At 43.2% G+C, this 14,622-nt stretch overlaps 1 protein-coding gene across 1 annotated transcript; it reads left to right on the forward strand.

The window, feature by feature from the left end:
• Positions 1–70: 70 nt before the first annotated feature.
• LOC130391386 (IgGFc-binding protein-like) lies at positions 71–10,407 on the forward strand. The gene is made up of 8 exons (XM_056601490.1): positions 71–209; positions 1,468–1,664; positions 1,952–2,090; positions 2,401–2,583; positions 3,838–3,983; positions 7,418–7,761; positions 8,165–8,388; positions 9,997–10,407. Exons 4-8 carry the CDS (start codon positions 2,487–2,489, stop codon positions 10,035–10,037), a joined length of 852 nt encoding a protein of 283 aa, XP_056457465.1. The 5' UTR covers positions 71–209; positions 1,468–1,664; positions 1,952–2,090; positions 2,401–2,486; the 3' UTR covers positions 10,038–10,407.
• The last annotated feature ends 4,215 nt before the right edge of the window (positions 10,408–14,622 follow it).

The raw sequence follows: 14,622 nt of genomic DNA on the forward strand, positions 1-14,622 counted from the left end.
ATGATGTCACTATAGGCTTGTCATAGCTTATCACACTCAAACCTGGAGGTATAATATGTCACCTTTAAAGTAACAAGCTCCCTTTGCCTCCAGTGAGATCAGCCACGGGGGCGGGCAGGACGTGGTGTGTCGGCACATCCAGGACTACGTTTCCATCTGTCAGTCATCGGGGGCCACTGTTGCCGCGTGGAGAGTGGATGGCTTCTGTGGTAAGGGATTCTCCAGCATGATGTACTCTACTTTTAGCCTGCATTTCTGTAAAGCAGCGTTCTCCTTCGACCACACGTTAAGTTAACTTGTGTTCACGTTCACGTGTACACTTTGAAAACGTACTTAGTTTGCTGATGCCAATTTATGACCAAATTGTCAACTAGTTAGTACATTGTGACTGAATTAATATTGACTGATACGTTATATCTAACCACAAGCTGTTTCATTAGTCATACTACTTTATTTGATTTTGCCCATTTGATTATTGTATTGTATTCACTGTGACGAGTCACAATCTTACATGTTGTTATTCTTATACACATTCACAAAAAAAGAAGGAATTTAAAGTAACTGAAATTTGAACATTTCTAAGACCTTATGGACCTTCTTTAATCTGGATAAATACGTTAGAGTAACTTGTAATGGGTTAGGGTATCAAACATCAATGAAAAAAAAAAAAAAAGACTACCGTATTTTCCGGACTATAAGTCGCGTTTTTTTTGTAGTTTGGCTTGCCCTGCGACTTATATTTCGAAGCGACTTATATGCCAAAATTGTGCGTACATAATCTTCGGCCGCAAGATGGCACCGTCATTCATTAGGCCTACAACTGAACGCTGCAAGCCTACTGCACCACCGAATAAATTATATTCTCGTCGTCATCGTCCTCAATGTCCTCCGGTTCAACCAAAGCTACCCCAGCCTTAGCTGCAATGTTGTGCAACATAGCTGTCACACATATCACAGCGCATGACTTGGCCGGCGAAAACTGGAGCCCTCCGCTGGACTTGTGTCTAAAGCGTAACTTCCACCTCCCGATCGTGCGCTCAGGTTTAGGACCGCGGCGCATACGCGTCCGGTGGAATCCCGGTGTCACTGAATTCGGTATACTCTCAGAACTACGAGTGGGAACTCAGAACTACACACCTATATTGCTATTGCAATTTTATTCAGGCTCTCCAGACTAAACGTCCTTGTTTAAATGTTTAAAAATAAATGCGACTTATACACCGATGCGACGTATATATGTTTTTTTCCTCGTCATGGAGCATTTTTTGACTGATGCGACTAATACTCGGGAGCGACGTATAGTCCGGAAAATACGGCAATCCCTTTGATCTCAAAGTCTAATTTCCTGCGAGCCATCGGCCGTTGTCGGGGAACCATTAGCCAACTGTCCAAATGTTCAATCCTGTAGCAGTTATGCTCCCGTGACAATCGTTTTGACTCCTGCCTCCCATGTCTCTTGTCCGCCAGTCGCTTCCTGTCCCAGCGGGACTCACTACGAGCTGTGCCCGGACACCTGCACCGCCACGTGTGCCCACCTGGCGGCGCCGGGACCCTGCCCCCGCTGCCACGAGGGCTGCCAGTGTGACGGGGACCTGGTGTTCGACGGGGGCCGCTGTGTGCCCACCGAGCGCTGTGGGTGCTCCGTGGAGGGCCAGTACTACAAGGTGACACCAGCGCTCGTAGCTATGAGGTCTCTGAGGTCCGCATTTTGGTAACTTTTGTAGAGATAAAAATAAAATTTGAAACTAAATAGAAAACCAAAAATGTAATACTGAATACCAAATCAGCAGTTGAGAGCCTATTTCAGTTGAATTCTGTTGCTTAATTCCCCCTTGACCCCCCCTTATACATACAAAAGTTTTAATTGACCTTGAGTTTATCAAACGGTTGGGCATAATCCACACGACTGTGAGGGATCAGTTATTTTACGTCAATGTCCTTTGGTATCCAGTCAGGTGAATCAGTCCTGCAAGAGGACTGCTCAGAGAGATGCGAGTGTGGCGCCGGTATCTTTAACTGCAGCGCTACCAGCTGTCAGAACGAGGACAAATGTGACGTCCAGGATGGAACCCTGGGTTGTAACTCGATCGGTAAGGCATTGATCGAGATCAACCCCCGAATCCTACACTTTGGTTTCCATGTTATTCCCACAATGATTCCTCCTTCTTTCTCTCAAATACTAAATCATACTTAACTATAGTATGCCATCATACTACAATATCACAATAGTATACTGTACTGGACTGTGCGATTCTATATAGTATCATACAATGCTAACTATAATGTACTACACTAATTCAATACTGTACAACACTACACTTTGCTACACCATGCTATCCTATAATATACTAAACACCATACTATCCTTTACTATACTCTCTCTATTTCTTTGTGACCCAGACCCCTGTGCCGGGGCCAGCTGCAGGGTGAAGGAGCACTGTGAGGTGGAGGAGGGCCAGGGGGTATGTGTCCCTGACTCTAAGGCGATGTGCTGGGTCCACGGAGACCCCCACTACAGAACCTTCGACGGCTGGACCTACAGTTTCCAGGGAACCTGCAGCTATGTCCTCGTCAACACCACAGGTTTGCAGTGACTTCTTATTTCAATAATGATTTACATTTACTATTGATAATTGAAGGATGTAATGTTATCTGAGATTAGGGTGGATTGCTCATCCACAGCGGGACTCGTTGTAAGGAGTAGCTTAGGCAGAGATTGGTTCAGGGTCTTTATGTCGATTCAGGTGCATACAGGATGTGGAATGTCAAATGTGTGTGGTATCTGCAATGTTACCAAAATGCAGCCAAATTCAAGTACATAATTGAACTGGCTACACCAGTGAATTAATAAATGATTTACAATGCTCCTAATGAGCGCATGTGTAATGGCCGTGATCTGAATGCAATCGCGGCTGCGAAGTGAATGCACAGTAAAGTTGCGCAACACTTGAACAGGCGGAACTTATTGACCCAACACTAACATATAAGTGAACTGTACTGTTCTTACTTTTTGTATGCACAAAATATCAATATAAATATCAAAGAATAACTCACTTGGTCAGGAACGCACACGCACACTTGCTCCATGTTACGTGGTGGAACGAACTAGAATAATGCGCGACGGCGCGTCAATGTTTACCAAAAGGTAAAGGACCCCATCTAGTGGTAAGGGCGCATTACTATCTGCCTGACAGAATTTCCAAATCAGACAAATACATAGGGGAATTCAGAACATTTACATTTAGGGCAATTAGCAGACGCTTTTATCCAAAGCGACCTACAATAAGTACAATTTTCAGAAGAAAGAGAAACAATAAATCGCTGTCGGTACAGCAAAGAGGTTCATATAAACAAGTGCCAAACACTAACAAATATTAGGTTAACCCATTCCACGTATACAACAAGAGCTAGGCTAAGGCGCTATAATAATAATCAATGAAATTTATATAGCGCTTAATATGGTACTCTAAGACGCTTATAATGCCAAGTACATCTAAGTGTACTTAGTACATCGATTCGTAAACTTAGTATGTACTTAGTAGATCGCTAAGCTAAGTACATCTCTTTTTAATGCAGACGGGTTGCAAGGCTTTATTTATACGTTTATGTTTGTTAAAACATTTATATATATTATTTGGCCGTGTATGTTGCCCGCATATTTGTTGCCGCATATAAGTGCTTCAGCAGATTGTCACAGCAAATGTGCACAATTTTTTTTAAACAAATGATAATAATACAAAAAAAAGAGAATAGAAATACATAATCTCAGACTGACCGATCCAGGACAACCAATGGGGGCTGCTTCCTGATCCCAGCCTTCACCTGCTATCCCTCCAGGTAAAGACCTGGACCTCCCGGAGGTGCTGGTGCTGGGTAAGAACGAGCAGAGGGGGAACTTCCCGGTCTCCTTCCTTCGCTCCATCACCGTGGTGCTGCTAGGCCACACCATCGAGATGCCCAGTGGCCTCAGAGGAACTGTACTGGTAGGCTTTAGTTTTTTTAACCAAATGTAGCCCTTTTACCCCTATAGTAAAGAGGGCAGGGCCCTAGGTTCTTCTATCAATCTTAAAATATTAGTTTTGATTTCCTATATTTGGTAACCATATAACAAGAGCATCCTTAATAAATATTAAACACTAAACATACACAATATCAACACTACACGTAGTAAGCAGCCAACAAAAAGGTAAGTAGTTGAACGTTTACCTATTTTAGAACAAAATATAAATGCAGGTGCATGTCACAGATACCATATCACAATAAAGGGCGTCAGTTTGTTTTTAGAAATGGTGGGGACAATAACCATATTTAGCTTGAGTGTGGTTTGAAAAGTGCTGGGTACCCTTATGCAAGCTATTCATCCATTCAACGCTGCATTACAACATGCTCTACAGTGTATTGTCAGGTGTTGAAAATCCTATCCGATCAATACAAGTTGAAACCACAGTTTGTGTTTTGGCTTGTTTTGCAAAACGTCGTTGGAAACACCAGGGTTTTGGCTCGGGATATGTAATACTAATACACACAGGACAAAGAACAGTGTTAGCAATTTAACACTTATCTTGACATCAACAAAGTTTACCAGACAAACATTTCAGACTGTAAAGAGGGTACGAAATGAAACGAGGTACTGAGCATCAGCCTTTTGAAGACGAGCAAGGGCTGCTGGTAGCATATGTTATGCTGCATTAAAAAAAAAAAAAAGCGCCCAGAGAATTGCATCTGCCAAATCCTGACCACCAGTAAACACTTGCGAAGGACCAATGTAGACTTCACTCGTTACAACATCATAAGCAAATTGCCCGCAAATAAAATCCCCTACAGTTTAGGATAATCACACAGGTTATGCGAGAACATATTTATGTCAGGATAGGCCTACCAGGCTCCAAGTCGTCACATATCTCAATCAGACAAAACAACTATAACCACATTGGCATAGCAATCGCACCGTGTGTAGCTGCTACTAGCTGCAATCTATATATACAATGCATACTAGCTGGAGCACCAACCAGAGTCAGATCACAATCGCTTAGGACCGTGGTTAACCTTTGGCCAGGTCATCACGAGCAAACAGAACCAGCAGCAAAGTTTACATAAACCAATTTCTTACCTTATGTGGCCCTCCACATGCATGCTAGATGATGTATCCATATCAGAATCAGATCAGAATCAGAATTCTTTTAATGGCCAAGTATATTCACACATACAGGAAATTGACTTGGTGTGGTTGGTACATAAGACATGAGACATAACATAACAACAAAAAAACATAAACAAGAACAAAGCACAAATGTTTTTTAAGATAATAATAAATAATTGGGCATAGAAGGGCAAGTTAGTTTGAGTACGTAAACCCAGAGTCATTGTGATGCAGGGGGCTTGTTTGTGAGCCCAACTGCCGTGGGGAAAAAACTGTTCAAGTGGCGAGAGGTTTTGGTCTTAATAGCCCGGAACCTTCTGCCGGATGGGAGACACAGAAATAGGTGGTGACCGGGATGAGAAGGATCAGCGATGATCTTCCCGGCTCTCTTGCTGGTCCTTAAGTGAAACAGGTCTAGAAGAGACGGCAGGTCGCAGCCGATTACCTTCTCGGCTGACCGAATGATCCGCTGCAGTCGGCTTTTATCCTTTGCAGTAGAGGCAGCGAACCAGATGATTATTGAAGAGGTGAGGATGGATTCAATGATGGCTGTGTAGAAGTCCACCATCACTTTCTTCGGCATGTTGAATCTCTTTAGCTGTCGAAGGAAGAACATCCTCTGCTGGGCCTTCTTGATTTTGGAGGTGATGTTCTCCGCCCACCTTAGGTCTTGTGCCATGACTGTTCCCAGGAATCTGAAAGACTCCACCATGTTAACTGGGGAGTCACACATGATGAGGGGGATGGTTGGGGCTGGGCTCCTCCTGAAATCTGCTACCATCTCTACAGTTTTTAAAGCATTCAGCTCCAGGTGGTTCTGGCTGCACCAGAAAGCCAGACTGTCGACTTCATTTCTGTAGGCGGCCTCATCCCCATTTGAGATTAAAAAGATGGGGGATAACTATATAACTATACTGGATAACTTTATCGTTATCCAGTGTCACAAACATGCTTTTTACAGGGAGCAAACGGACCGGCTATTTTCTTAAAGGTCCCATGACATGCTATTTTATGTATTCTTTAATATAGGTATTAGTGGGCAACTAACACAGTATTCAAAGACGTTCCCTAAATTCAGCCGTGGTGCAGAGTTACAGCCACTCCGAGCCAGTCGCACATTGAGCTTCCCCCAAATGCGCTGTTTCGGTGGGCGTGTCAAGGAGGGTGGGGGTGTGGCCCTGAGCAGCTTGCAGCCACCATGCGCTCTGTTTACAGTGGATGTATCGCAATGGCGAGGCGCACACCCTTTAGCCGTGTTCTGTCAATATTCTAGAACACACGGGAGTCCTGGAGCTCTATATCTAAATATTATCATATAGCCTACACAGATATCTATATCATATAATATATATTATCACGGCCAAAAGCTGTGTGAGCCGATATTATGAATCTCAAACGACCGCGTTGTGTTCTCCGACGTTCCTGGTTCTTCAACGTCCACATCAATGTGAATACACACACTGTAACGCAAGTGTTTCTTGTCGGTTCTTTGACGTGTCTTGTATTTCCACAACGAGACTGTCGTGGGGGTTATCTGAGCCATGGTTGAGAAGGAATTGGGGGAAAGGAACTTTGGTTTGACTGAAGTACATGAACTGCGACATGCCGCCGGTTGCCGCAAGGCACCATCGCCCGGCAGCGGGCAGCAGGCAGCGCGCGGTTCAGTCGACTACAGGTTAATGTGAAAGTGGAAGAACCAGAGACGTCGCAGAACCCGACAAAGTCGTTTGTGGTTTTGCGTCCATCTTGAAAAATGACCGCCATCTTGGATTTTTGAATGGCACGTCAGGCAGATTTGTTAAGTAGACCCTTGGGAACCACCATGCCAAATTTGGTGCTTGTATCACATTTTGCACAATTTTTCCATTATCTGCTCCACTACAACTCCAGCACGTCTTCCCTTTCCTCTACTTTCCCGCCTTCTCCACATTTACCCACAAACACCTCATCGCGCCCCCTCCTGTCTGGATGGCCATATCGCAGTTCAATTAAGCAGAGGATATATACAACATTTAATTTACAATATATCAAATAACGTTTACAAAGTTTGCAACCATTACACAAACGTCAAAAAACATTATGAAAAATAATAAACTCGTATAAACTGCCTACCCTAGCTTTAATGGTAATGAAGATTCTGGCAGGTGACTCAATAGAGGCAGGAATATGAATATATTTGTAATGAAATGCTAATTTATTTAATAAATAAGGACCATATTATCTAAATGATTTTCCTAATCATTGCCTCACTGTGAATACATCATTGTGTCTCCGTAGGTTGACGGTATTAAAGCCGATTTGCCGGTTGACCTGGCAGGAGGCGTCTCCATCACCGAGTCTGGGATCAGGGCAGTCATCAAAACCGAACTAGGTATAGAGATCACTTTCGATTGGTCTACGGTCGCTACGGTGTCCCTCAGTAGCAGTTACTACGGGAACGTCGACGGACTCTGCGGCAACTACAACGGCAACAAAGAGGACGAACTAAATACAACCGCAGGAACTCCGTACGCAAACGTGACGGACTGGGCTGTTTCGTGGAGTGTGAGAGACGGGGACCCCTTCTGCTACCACCACTGTGAGGGCACGTGTCCACAGTGTTCCCCCGAGGACCAGAAGCGGTACGTTTCAGTGACGCGTTTGAATAAAGTACCTGGTGGTATATATTATACCACCGTTACTAGCGGGATAGATCAGTCTACCAGCCTACCCTGTTGACTGCAGCAAACGTTGCTCATCTATCCGTCATTAATCGATTTGGACACGCCCACTTGAGATGTCAGAAAATACAGATTTTCAAAGCGGATTGTAACGGCTAATCACACTCACACCTGGTGGTGTAATAGGCACTCAAATGTAATGCCCTGAATAAAAATTATATAATAATACTGGTGCATGGTGAACCTCAAGGTTTTTTTACAGATTCACATCGGAAATTATTATGTTGGAAAAAGATGTTCAATAATGGGATGCCGTTTTGAAATTAGATCAAAAATGAATTCTTCATTGTCACTTTTTTCCTAGGTATGCTGGCCATGAGTTTTGCGGCATTGCAGAGGATAAGAAGGGGCCTTTTGCGAGCTGCCATCCTAGTGTGGACATCAAACAGTTTATGTACGACTGCTTGCATGATGTTTGTGTGAACGAGAGGAGACAGGAGGTTCTCTGTGAGGCACTGTCTAGTTATAACGCTGAATGCCAGAAGGCTGGAGTCACCGTCTCACCATGGAGAGAATTAGCAAACTGTGGTAAGTTACGGTTACGTATATGCATTCACAAACAGCCATTTACCTTATTTTAAGCGGTAATATCGAAGATTTCTGTTCTCTTTGGCGACACCTATGGCGGTAAGTGGTAATTGTTCCCATCATCCAAAAGTTTTTGGCACCGCCCCACAATAACATTCATAATTCTAGAAATGCTCTGATTGAGCCTATCTAGGCCAAAGGCTGAATGACAATTGAGTTTCCTCATTCGGCGATAGATAGTGACTACACAAACATTTGTTTAGGCCCTACATCAGGGGTGCCCAACCTTTTTCGACCCAAGATCTACTTTTCAAGTAGCCAACCTCCCGAGATCTACCAGTCAAACCTACCTTCAAGCGGGGGGGGGGGTGGTGGTGGTTTGTATCGTGGACTTCAGTGGGGGTTTCATTCCGTCTGCACACGGCGTCTTCTCAACAATAATCAATATTATCTTCCTCCCACTCAGGGTGAAAATGGTAGGTCTTAACTCGTTTCCCCTCAGCCATGCCAACGTTTAGGACTGCGTAACTACTGTTGGCGGCTTTCCACTACTGTTGACAGCGCATGCGCTACCGCACGTATATGTCCCGCGCATTTTTTTTTTTAAATTGTTTTAATTTTTTTTTCACCCCTCGCGATCGACTTGGGATCTATCGGCGATCTACTGGTAGACCGCGATCGACTGGTTGGGCACCCCTGCTATAGGGTCTATAGCATATAACCGCATTTTCTGATTACAGTTTAATGTAACAGTAAGCTGACATCACCGCAACTGCAAATTAACCACAGAGATTACCATGGCAACCGGTCAAACAACACAGCGCTTTGCGCGCGCATCCGCCGTGTTGATAAACAAATAACCCCCATATTGAACGAAGTAAAACCGAGTGAGCGTGCCGTTCACAGACACCAGAATGAACGAGTTCACAGTAACGTTCATCAGGCAGTAATACAGTACGTTCACCCAAAATATGAACGAGTTCATGAACTATGGTTCAACAAACGCGTTCAGGCACAACACTGACTAACGCTGGACTGTAACTGCCATGACCATGTCCCGGCCTATTAATCCCTCACCCCTGTCAGCCAGTAGTTCATGATTCCATCATGACTCCCCTTTAAACACCTCTCAGTTGAAGGGCTCTGGCCTTATTGTCTTCACCCAGTCGGAGTAGAAATATCTTGTTTCTCACGGTTCCTTTCGTGCTGCTTCTTGGGTTTTTTGTACCACAACGGTGTGGAACACTTGATCCTGATTGGTCAGTGACGCTCCAAGGGTGTGCATTATATAATATTATAGCTATAATATAATTTCATCTGATTACGCTGATGCATTTATTTTAAAAGAAAATAACATAACATTTTTGGTTTTAGCGGAATTAACCGCTGTCCCGGGTATTTTCTGGGAATTGTGAATGAATTTAAGGCACATAGTCTGTCGTAACAAAGCCTACTACCAATAGGATTAGATGGCTAGTAATAATAATCTTGAGTCATTTCTATCTGCAGAACTTTACTTAGACACGACAGGTAAAGTTGTGGGGACGTTAATTGGCTGCGAGGAAACGTATACAATAAGTCACGTGACCATCGGTTTCCCCCTCCTAGGATCGCTGCGTACGACCGAACCAGTGCGGCTGCCAGTTTGAAGGGCGCTACCTCCCGGCTGGGTCAAAGGTGATCACAGACGGCTGCAAGCGCGTCTGTAAATGCCAGCATGGGATGGTCAAGTGCGTGAACAACAAGTGTCACAAGAAAACCAGTTGTCAGCTCAGGAAAGGGGCGTGGGGATGTTACAAAGTCCAGAAACAAGGACTGTTAGGGTTCCTTCACAGCGTATTCATCGGCTAGTCTATATGATTGGTTACTATGACAGAAATGTGAGATTGTTGACCACTGATACTTTCCATCTGGTTCAAATTACTTCCTTTTGTTTGATTCCTTCCTGATATACATATGGAATTTTCTTGCATAAATAATAAAACACTGTTCCATTAAATCTAATGTATGGTGTGTAATTCATGAAGTTTTCTAAATATTGTATTGGCCATTTTGCTCTTCAACGTAGAGAGCATCAAGTTAGATATGAAAATAATGAACGGACCAAGGTAAAATTCCTCCAGAAAATCTGTTTTTATTTGAAAAACAACGTTGTTATTTGTCACAATGATACGTTTGTTCAGAACCGATCTCGACCAATACAAAAAGAACCATTCCGGCCACTTTCCATGAGCCCCAGTTGTGCGAACCAGGAGCCGTGCTACCTGAGGCTCAGCTTCTTCTTCTCCCTCTGCTTCTTCCGGACCACCTCCATGTTGCGTTCCTTCCACATGCTATTCCTCAGTTTGATTGGATGGCTGCCCACATATTTCCCTAAAGTCACGTCGGTTTGGTCCCGTCGGATGGTTTCGGACACAATGCTGCCAGACTTCTCTCATGCCGGTTCAAAATGTTGCCCGGTTCAAGCTTTAGCCCATAACCCATTATAAATAATAGAAAGAAATGTGTACACATTTTTATGCAGGTCAATAAACTCATGATTGATATCTCACCTTTCAGAGCCTCCAGCTCTTTTCTATTAAAAAACAACATATGGCAAAGCTTGTTATATATGATATTTTGTTCTTTATTTAAAACTTAATTGAACTGCTCTTTTCACCTCAATTATTTATTAAGACAGTACTTTTTCTTTTTCTTATATATCTCCAGCTGGTTAATGTGATGTTGTTTAAATCTCTGCTGGCCACATTGAGAGCACAGGGTGTCAAGGTAGGAGTAGCCTGCTCTCCATTTCTTCAAAGTCTGCTTCTAAATGTGCTGTAGACAGAAGAAAAGACCCAAGTGGCCATCTTTAGGAAGATTTGAGCTACAATATATTAAGAGACGTTTATTCTCAGAATCTTGCTCTCTTTATAACGGCCAGATCTTACCTACATTAGACATTAATTAATAAGATTCATATTTCATGATAATTATTATTAATTAATTATTAATAATTTTATTCAATTCATCAATATTCAAAAAATTGCATGACCTGCAAAGAGCAGGTGATGACAAACGGGCTCCCTTTCTTTAGCTTACCCGTCCTTCCTGAGGCCGTCTCTAATTGGTCAATGATTCATTGACCAGGTCATTAACAGCCAAATGATGATACAACAATACACATGCATTAGTTGGTACTCTCTCTATTCGTAGTCCACAGCCTGCTTTGCATCCTCAAGTTTTGTTTGCCATTTCATTTAGGCACAGCAAATTTGAAGTCTCTATATAATCTCAAAAATCCGATCCCATAGCAAATGAAAGTGTCCGTAACTTTTGTAACATGTGTGGTGAATGTCAAAAAGCAGAGGCTTGGAAGACCTGGCGGAGGTTCTCCAGGGCCAGCTCGAAGTCCTTGGCATGGACCAGAAGGTCATCAAGGCACTGTTTTCTGTGATTGTGAGCCAGAACCCTCTCCATAAGTCTCTTCAACGTGGCGGGAGCATTGCAGAGACCAAAGGGCATCTCCCTGAACTTTCAGAGCCCTTGGCCGATGGTGAAAGCCGTCTTGGGTCTTGCATCTGGTGCCAGCTCCACCTGTCAGAAGCCGCTCCGAAGGTCTAATGAGCTGAACCACTCTAACCCTGCGACTTTGTCCAAGGCGTCCCAGGGGCTGTTGGATGGCTCTAACACCCCCACCTCAGGCGGGCTCGTAGTCTAATGGGCAGGGCCGTGTCAGTGTCAATTGAGTGCTGCACCAGGTTAAGTTTCGGTGCAGTCCCGATTTCGCGCAGCAAAAATGTCTTTAAACTGCTGGAGCAGGTCTCGCAGCTGTTGGCTCTGCTGAGCATCAAGTCCTTCACTGCTCCTGGATAGCGTTGTCCACATCTGACAATGGGGGCTGGGGAGTCGTAGTCTCCACGGAGGTCGCAGTTGTCGTAGACGGACAAGGCGGTGGAGACGGAGGTGGTGCGGCGCCCGCCTGGTGGACACAGCTGGGCTTGTGTACACCCTACCTTCCCCCCTTGATGGCGCTGGAGGGTCAGCATCTCCGTGCCGAGGTGAATGGCGTTCCAGAGTAGCGCATAACTATTGAACGGATCTGGTTTAACTGAGTTGTTCATCTAATAATAAAGATCCCAATGAGGATAACACGCTGCATTTGTATTTTCATTTCATTTTGAATATAATTTTTATTTTATTTTACATGTAAAATATTAACGTTTAATCAACTAATTGATCGTTAATTCTCCCGACGATCGACTAAGACAACTTACTCGAATGTCCATCCCTAGTCTAGACATATTATAGCGACATACAATATTAATGAACCAGAAGCAAAGCGTATTATCAACATACACAGATCAGTTACAGATCATTAATCGGGCTATTATTAGGCTGACACACCGTAAATAATGTCTAAACATCAAATAGAAATAATGCTTGTGTTGTTGACGGAAGGCGAAGACGTGGGAGTGATTTACTTTCTTACCCAGACGTTAAATCCTTCTGCACCGTGTGAAGGCGCTCGCGGAAATACCCCAACATATCTTCCCCGTTTGTGAATCACGTCTGAGTTACTGGAACCAATCTTTAATAGGTCCATGACTGGAACCAGTAAACAGTAAAGTACACATTTTCTGAATACTGAAACAACCCAACCCTAAGGCAACACGTCAGCCAGTTTAAATGTCGGCTGAGGATCAGGATTTGGTCTTATAGAAGCAATGTCGGAAAGCATTCTGTACTATCCAACCAGAGTCACATCAGAGCAAGTCCAGGCGACATATAAACGTTGTGTGTGTTGTTTTCACCGCGCGGTCAATTCGCCGGTCCAAAATGTCTTCATCTTCTTTATCGTTAATCTTGGAAAGGCTATAAGCATCGCAGAAAAAATAAAATAAAATTAACAATAAATGTTATTGATTTATTAGTTAAACATTTATTTTAGAATTACTGCTTAACAAGTTTCATTCAACTTTCTCATTGATGAAATATAACAAGTCCAGATACAGATCCACTCTCACTGATGAACACTTAACCACATCAGGAATACACCTGACTTCAGTGCACTTGTTTATCCAAACAGAGACGTTGCTCCTCCCTTTGAGTACACATTTTTTTGTGTGGGTTGAAATGCCTACCCTACATTATCAAATGTGCATGTCAATACACCTGTTCAAGTTCAGTGCACTTGGTACGGATACAGTTAGGTTTAGAAATATGTATTCTAGCTTATACGTCCAACACATGACTTTACCCAACGTGTTGATGTAGGCATTTGACTAGACCGGGTGTACACAACAGTTGGTCGCAAAAGCAACTGTGGTATCAAAAAGTCTGAAACAATTATAGTCTGTTTTACAAATAGATTTCTTGAATCTTGATGCCAGCTACTACTGTTCCATTTCTCAAATATTCCTCAGCGTAATTCCTTTCAATGTAGCCTACCTTAAAACCCCTCTTAGTTTTAATTGATTGATGCCATTAGTTCATAACCTCTACCTCCTTCATCTTCGTATGTCATTAATCAGTTCAACTGGAGTTATTGTAGCCGTTGGTTAGAGCAGAGATAAATTAAGCATACCTGGCAACACCTATATATTTGGTACATGAAGACAATGGCAGGTGGTATTGTCTATAGACTTAGGGCGTATCCAAGGGCGTCAGTTTGTTTTTGAACAGTGTTGGGGACAATAACCATAAGCTTGAGTGTGGTTTGAAAAGTGCAGGGTACCCTTATGTAAGCTATTCATCCATTCAACGCTGCATTACAATATGCTCTACAGTGTATTGTCAGGGGTTGAAAATCCTATTTGAACAAGAAATGTTGAAAACCACAGTTTGTGTTTTGGCTTGTTTTGCAAAACGGCGTTGGAAACACCAGGGTATTGGCTCGGGATATGTAATACTAACAGTATCTTTAACACTTATCTTGACATCAACAAAGTTTACCAGACAAACAATGCCAGAGTGTAAAGAGGGTACCAAATGAAACGAGGTACTGAGCATCAGCCTTTTGAAGACGAGCAAGGGCTGCTGGTAGCATATATGCTTCATTAAAAAATTAAAAATTAAAAATAAAGCGCCCAGAGGAGAATTGCATCTGCCAAATCCTAACCACTCGCGAAGGACCAATGTAAACTTCACTCGTTACAACATCATAAGCAAATTGCCCGCTAATAAAATCCCCTACAGTTTAGGATAATCACACAGGTTATGCAAGAACATATTTATGTCAGGATAGGTCAACCA

Source organism: Gadus chalcogrammus, chromosome 11 (assembly GCF_026213295.1).
Source record: "Gadus chalcogrammus isolate NIFS_2021 chromosome 11, NIFS_Gcha_1.0, whole genome shotgun sequence".
NCBI lineage: Eukaryota > Metazoa > Chordata > Actinopteri > Gadiformes > Gadidae > Gadus > Gadus chalcogrammus.